At 56.5% G+C, this 7,005-nt stretch overlaps 1 protein-coding gene across 1 annotated transcript; it reads left to right on the top strand.

The window, feature by feature from the left end:
• The first annotated feature begins 475 nt into the window (after positions 1–475).
• On the top strand, positions 476–4,630 carry TNNI1 (troponin I1, slow skeletal type). The gene is made up of 7 exons (XM_027898095.1): positions 476–510; positions 1,277–1,318; positions 1,867–1,998; positions 2,083–2,172; positions 2,630–2,806; positions 4,106–4,216; positions 4,594–4,630. Exons 3-6 carry the CDS (start codon positions 1,873–1,875, stop codon positions 4,211–4,213), a joined length of 501 nt encoding a protein of 166 aa, XP_027753896.1. The 5' UTR covers positions 476–510; positions 1,277–1,318; positions 1,867–1,872; the 3' UTR covers positions 4,214–4,216; positions 4,594–4,630.
• The last annotated feature ends 2,375 nt before the right edge of the window (positions 4,631–7,005 follow it).

Here is a 7,005-nt window from a genome sequence, read left to right as displayed (position 1 = left end):
ACATGGGTTTTTGCTCCCCCATCCCCGCCGTTGCCCACAGGGAGCTGCAGGACAGGACTCCCCGAGCCGGCACAGTGCTGGGAGCCCCAAGACACCCCGTTTCTCCCGAGATTTCCATCCACACTCCCCTCCATCCCCTCGCCCCGAGCTGGGGCGGGCGATGCAGCCGGCGGGAGAACAGCTCCGTGCTTGGGAAAACCCCCGAGGAGCGGGAGCCCGAGTCCCGCAGGGCCGGCTGGCGGCAGGTTGGAGCTTGCCCGAAACGAAATCAGGTTTCCTCGGAGCCAGACGGCTCCTCCCGGTGTTTCACAGCGCGATGGAGGCTGCGGAGCCGCTTCCCTCTGCCGACAGCGCGGGGCAGCACCGGACCTCGGGATTGTCCTGTCGCTGCTTTCTGGCTTTGCGTGCATTTGGGATTTGCACCTTTGTTTCAGCTTCTTCCCTCTTTTTTTTTTCTTTTTTTTCTTTTTGGCAGGTGAACAGCCCATCGCCACAATGCCAGAGCCGTAAGTAGCACCAGGTCCCCTGGGATTCACTGAACCCTCTCCTGGCTGCTCGTGCCAGCTGAGCTTGGAGGGGTTCAGCTGGGAGCCTGGCCCCTGTGCCATTCCCCTTGCAAAAAAACTATCTTTAAATGACACTTATTAGTGATTCTGATGCCCCGGTTCAAACCGTTGAGCTTTCCTGGCCCCCAGAATGTGGATCTGAGGTGGGCAGCACCACGTGAATTGCTGTGAGGCTCCTCACAAAGAGAACATGTTCCCTGGTGTGCAGAGAAGGGAGAAACCTCCCTGCCCTTCAAACCTGAGCAGGATCCAAACATCCTGCCCTGGCTGCTCAGGGAGAGGGTGGATGAGAGCGTTGTGGCCCGAACTGCATGGATTGAGCCAGGGTTGGCAGGATGGGCACCCTGTCAGCTCCCCTGAGGTGTCAGAGCAGCATTTTGGCTTTCTGAGCAGTGGCTCTGAGCTCCCACTGCATTTCCAGCGAGCACCATCATCTCAGACCTGGCTCACATGCTGGTGGCAACCATTAGATATAGAAATAAGGAACCAACTGCAATCACACAAGATGCTTTCCTTAACTTTCCTCTTTTTTTTTTTCTTTTTTCCTCTCACTGATGCCCTGTTTTCTTCTCTTGTTTCTTATTGCTCCTTCCTGGCTGCTCACCTGCCTGCAGGGAGGTAAGTGCCTTTCCCTTCAGGAGTGATCTCAGTGCGTTTGTTGTGAGTTTGTTTTCAAAGGGTGTTTTCTTTTTTCCTCCCCTTTCCCCTAGAGAAAATCCAAGATCACAGCCTCACGCAAACTCTTGTTGAAGGTGAGTCCTGAGGGCTGGAAACTCCCTGGGATTTGTGTTGCTGGGGGGAAAGGAGCCGGGGTTGGAGTGCGTGGTGGGGAGCAGCTCCCATCCCACCCCTTGTCTTCTCACTCATGTGGGCTTTGTGGTCCAGGCACCAAACAAACCTCCCCTCACCTCGCCTTCTCTGAGATGGGGAGAGGCTCTGACACCTTCAGCTCTGAAGCCACAGCCCCTGTGTTGGTGCTGCAGCAGCTCTGCAGCATCAGCCCGGGCGCTCCCAGGGACGTGGCTTGGGATAAACATTCAATGCCAACGTCAGCACCCATCAGGACCACGGCACTGCAGCCCCAGGTGCTGCTGCTGCTGCTCCCCCCGCCTTTGGGGCCCCCACACGAAAGGTGCAGGGGAGTTTTGATGTGTGTTTGGGGGCACAGCAACAGCAGGGAGGGGGTTTGGCAGAGGGGACTGTCCCATCCTACAGATGTGGGACGAGTAGGTTTGGTGTGTGTGGGGGGGGAAGAACAGAGGAGCCTGTTCACACTTCTGCCACTGACTTGTGCCCGTAGAGTTTGATGCTGGCGAAAGCAAAGGAGGAGTGGGATCAGGAGATCGTGGACAAGCAGTCAGAGAAGGAAAGATACCTGTCAGAGCGGATCACACCGCTGCACACCAGCGGGCTCTCCTTGAGCCAGCTCCAGGTAATTAGGTCTAAGGGTCAAGTGAGCTCCTTGGGAGCGTGGAGGGGCCTCACTCACTGCTCTCTCATTGTGTTTGGCCCCCAGGACCTGTGCAGGGAGCTGCACGAGAAGGTTGAGATTGTGGATGAAGAGAGATACGACATTGAGGCCAAGTGCAACCATAACACCCGGGAGGTAGGAGGAGGCAGGATGGGCTGTTTGCCTCTGCAGCAGCTCCCTGCCAGGGGGCAGCTCTGGCCTCCATGGGGGTCTGACAGGGAATGGCTTGAGCTGAATGTGGGACATGCACCAGGGTTATTTAAGGGCTGATGTTTGCTCTGTACAACTCAGCACAAGGTTCACCCCTGCCCAAGGGAACTCAAACTGTCCACGGGGTCCACAGGCAACCTCCTCGCTCTCCTGGTCACCCTGTGTGACCAAGAGAGTTTCTCGTGGTGCAGCTGCCACCTGAGCAGGCTGGGACGAGGCCACCACAGCAGCTCCGTGCTCGGGTGGACAGTCCCTCGGTGAGGATGGTCCTCATGGCTGCAGGAGAGGTGCAGACCCCCCTGGGGCCTCAGAAACTCCCGCCTCACACACCTCCTCGTGCCAAGCAGACCTCCCCCCTCATCCTCCTTCCCTCAACCTGCAGATTAAAGATCTGAAAATCAAAGTCCTTGATCTCCGAGGGAAGTTCAAGCGGCCCCCCCTGCGGCGTGTCCGTGTCTCTGCTGATGCCATGCTGAGGGCTCTGCTGGGCTCCAAGCACAAGGTGTCCATGGACCTCAGAGCCAACCTCAAGTCTGTCAAGAAGGAGGACACGGAGAAGGTGGGTGACCCTTCTGGAGGCCGGAGATGGAGACGTTCCCTAGGAATGCCCTTGCCCTTCTCCAAGGTGCCCCTGTCATCCCCTGTCAGCCTCAGGAAGAGGCTGCCCATTGTGGGATGTCACAGGACCACGTAGGAGCAGTTTGACCAGGCCAGGTGGATGGTAACAAGTGGGATTTGGGGCTCTGTCCATGATGCTCTTCCTTCCCAACAGCACGTGGGGGTCTTTCATTCTTCCTCAGCACGACTGCTGAGCTGCATGTACAGAGAGTTTGGTCTTTGATCATCCAGGGAACCAGGAGAGCTCCTGTTGGGAGCAACAACACCCAGAAAACTCCCAGGAAACTCCCAGACCCTGATTAGATAAAACAAAGCAGCCCAGCAAGCACACTTGACCTGAGATAAACGGCCCAGTTCCCACCAGTTTGGCAGAGGTGTGAGAGGGAAAAGTCTCAATACCAGTGATGGAGAGGGTGTCCCAAACCTGCCTGGGGTGTGCAGGGGTCCCAACAGCAAGAGTTGTGCTGCTTTCCTACGGCCCCTCCCCAGAGGGGTTTTACCCTTTGGCCTCAGCTCAGCAGACTGGATGAGATCTCAATTTTCAGCTGTTTTTCCTTTTTCTTCCTGTTGCTAGTCTAGCACTTTTCCAGTCCTTTGGGTAGAAAAGTGTGCTTACAGCCCTCAGCACCAGGTGGTGAATGGATCTGGGTTTATTTTAGATGGCATGAGATGATGTTGGGGCACAGCTTGTAATCTCTGAACGCTGTGGGTTGGCAGAGCAGACACCTGGACGTGGTCCCAGAGCTGCCATCACCTCCCCTGTCTGCTCTGGAAGCAGCTGCCAGGCTCTCACTGCCACAGCAGTGATCCCAGTCCCCTCTGAAAGCTTGGGGAAGGTGGAAGAGGGTTTTATGGGAGCTGGAAAGCCGAGGCAGGAAGTGGTTTTGTTACCTCTGCCCCAGTGTGCTGGTGTTGATCCGAAGTCCCACGTGCTGGTTTTCAACTCCTAAAGAAATTTTTCTGGGACTTCTAGTGCACGAATGCAACTTAACCAGTCTTTAAGGGGGCAGTATCCACATGAATCCAGATCTCCCCGTGGAGATCAGACCTTCCCAGTCAGCTCCATGTGCAGGGACAGACGGCAGAGCTGGATCTGCGGGAGAGGGTCTTTGCAACGGGGCAGCTGCCCCCCTCCCCCAGCTCCTTGTGCTCCAGGGGCTCTGTGCAAGGGGCAGGGACAGCGTGGGGCTGCTGCTCCCCCCATGCCCCAGCCCCTGCATCCCTGCATCCCTCCCGGCAGGAACGCCCCGTGGAAGTGGGTGACTGGCGGAAGAACGTGGAGGCCATGTCGGGGATGGAGGGGAGGAAGAAGATGTTCGACGCTGCCAAGTCCCCCACGGGCCAGTGAGAGGTAGGGCCCTGCTCCCCCTTCCCCCTGCGCTCCCTGCAGCATCCTGGTCTGTGCTTGTGGCCAGGGAAATGAAGAAACCAGGCCCATCCTCACAGGAAAAGAAAGGCATTGCATCCCCATCTCCCACCCCACACTAGGGATGAGTATCTACCCTGCACGTCCCTGCCATGGGCCCCTGCCAGCAGCTGTTCTCTCTCAGCTTGTCCATGCTGCCCATGTCACACCACGGGCATCGCTGGCACTGACTTCAGGCTGCTGAAAGCAGCCCAGAAAAGCTCCTCTTCTGCTGAAAAGCAGCCCAAAAAAGCTCCTCTTCTGCTGAAAAGCAGCCCAAAAAATCTCCTCTTCTGCCCCACTGCTCTGTTTCTTTCCCACAGGATCATCGGGAAGAAGAGACGCCCCACCCCTGCTGCCTCCCTCCCTTTCCCTCACTGCCCCTCTGAGCTCTTCCCACCCTTACCCTGAGCTGAAACATGTGGACAACTGTGTGGGAAGGAGACCTGAGCTTCTTTCTTCCAGCGCTGCCACCAGCCCTGCTCCTGCTCAGCCGCTCCCCAGGATCCCCTGCACGGGCCATGCTGTCTCCAAGGGGCCACCGGCCATCCCTCCCCTCCCACCACTGCAGAGAGGCCTCAGAGATGGCTCCTGGTCCTCCCTCTCCCCCATCCTCTGGCAGGTGCAGCCTGAGATGTCCCCGTGTGGCTGCACATGTATTAAAGGACGGTGTCCCAGGCAGATCATCGTGTGGGGTCACCAGTGGGGACACCGGCCAGGGGCAGGGGCTGCTCCACAATCTGGTGGGGAGGTCCTTTCCTGCCTCCCTGCACTGTCCCCATGCTGGCCTGAACACATGCTGGGCTCAGACTGGCTTTGGGCTCATCTCTTCCAGCCCCCAGGCTGCTCCCTCATGTCCCACCAGCCCTGCTGAGCCCCCCTGGCCACCCTCTCTGTGCTCCAGCAATGCCCCAACCTGCCTACCACCAGGCTGGGGGCTCTGTGAAAGAGCTGCCTGCTGGCTCCCTTTTCCTCTGGTTTTAGAAAAGCCTTCAGAGCTTGCTCCCCGAGACACCAACTCTCCCACCAGCTGCCCCATCACAGGCCCAGGAGCTGTGGGAATTGGGGCAGATCCATTCCAAGGCTTCATTCAAACAGTGTTTCAGGAGAGCACGAGAGAAATCCACCTTCCAGGCCAAAAATCTCATGCTTCCCCCCACCCCAGCCCCATAATTTCCTGTATTACAGCTCCCCAAACTGCAGCTGGTTGAGTGAAAGCAGCTGGGAATGTGTCAGCTCATCCCCAGAGCAGGGCAGGACTGGTGAATTAGTGAGAATTCACACTATATTGGGCCTTCTGGCTGGTTGCAGTGCAGGAGATGCTCAGGCCCCACAAAGTGCTGGTTTTGGTGTGTGTAGCAGTGCCTTGTCCATGTTCCCAGAGTATCCAGAGGAATCACAGCATCCATGGTTTGAAACCCACACCACAGCATGGGTGTGTTGCAGCACACCCCATCCCTTTGTAGTGAGCTTGTAAAGGGTAGAAAATGCAATAAATTGGGAGCAAAGTACAGGTCTCTGACAGGGCTGGAAGGAAACAGCATCAAAAAGTGTGTGGCTTCCAAGGAACTCCAATCTTCCCAGGAAAAGATCAAATTCCTTAGCGATAAAAAATGGCTCCTGCAGGACTCTCCACAGCAGATTGGTGGCTGGCAGTGCAAACAAGGGAAGGTGGGTTTGGTTTTGGAAGCTGGATTGCTCTGGGCAATCTTTGGCCAATTCAGGGCCTGAACTGCTCACTTTTATCCCTGGACAAAGAGGGTGAGGGCAGGTGGGGACTGATGGGAACCCTTCTTTCTAGCACGGTCATTGGCACTCAGGCTGCCACAACACCCAGCAGCTCCTTCACAGAGGATTTAAAACTCATATGAAAACTCATTCCAAAATCAGGGTTCGATCAGAGGTGGCTGCCACCTGGAAAAAGCACATTTGCTCCATCAGCAAACACTGATGCTTGATCTTTGTTATCCCACCTGGACCTCCAGGCCCTCGGCATCCTCCTGCATGGCCGGAGCAGCTGCACGGCACACAGAGCCCTTTCCACCCATTTCTTTCCCATTCAAGCTTGATTTGGCCAAGCAGCTGCAGTCCTGGCACGGTTCCAGGACTCACTGACCCCCTTGTCCTCACCCCACACATCCCAGGACAGGCTCTGGGCAGGCTCAGCTCTGGGAACTCAGTCTGTGTCTTGGACCAACCCGAGTGACTCCTGTCTGGGAGGTGATCAGAGATCACTCACAGTGAGAGCCCAGGATCTGCCACGGCCCAACCTGCCCCCCCACTGGAGGCAAAAGGTTTTTTTGGCTACGATCCCACCCCTCTGAGCTCGGTGCCCCAGCAGGAGCCGTGCCCAGGCAGCGTCCTGGGATCCTGCCGTGTGCGCTCTCCCCAGAGGGAACTCACACACTCGGCAGCGATCCTGGCACGGGAAGAAAGATGTGCAGGCAGAGGTAATAACTGTGACCTGACCAACTGGTAGAGCTGGAAAATGCAAGAGAGGGCTCATGGAAACAAAGGCCTTCTTCAGACCTGGAACAGAAGCAGAAAATGGCACACCAAGAGGTTGAGAACAGTTGCTCTGAGCTTAGTGTGATTATGCTGATTTGGTAATTAAAAAAAAAAAAAAAAACAACAAAAAACTCGCTCAAAAAACGGGGTGGCGTTTGTGGGGTGGAGAGGGATGGATGGGAGATGAAAGACACTACAGGTGATGGGTGCTGTGGGATCAGGCCCCA

Source organism: Empidonax traillii, unplaced genomic scaffold, assembly GCF_003031625.1.
Source record: "Empidonax traillii isolate 1590-97213 ecotype Southwest subspecies unplaced genomic scaffold, ASM303162v1 scaffold579:size954524, whole genome shotgun sequence".
Lineage (NCBI taxonomy): Eukaryota > Metazoa > Chordata > Aves > Passeriformes > Tyrannidae > Empidonax > Empidonax traillii.
This window is presented reverse-complemented; position numbering and strand designations above follow the sequence as displayed.

Bases quoted from the DNA above. Each gene is read 5' to 3' on its own strand.
- TNNI1 (XM_027898095.1), top strand. From the start codon at position 1,873: ATGCTGGCGAAAGCAAAGGAGGAGTGGGATCAGGAGATCGTGGACAAG. The intron at 1,999-2,082 runs GTAATTAGGTCT...TTTGGCCCCCAG, and splicing joins TCTCCTTGAGCCAGCTCCAG to GACCTGTGCAGGGAGCTGCA. The intron at 2,173-2,629 runs GTAGGAGGAGGC...CTCAACCTGCAG, and splicing joins GCAACCATAACACCCGGGAG to ATTAAAGATCTGAAAATCAA.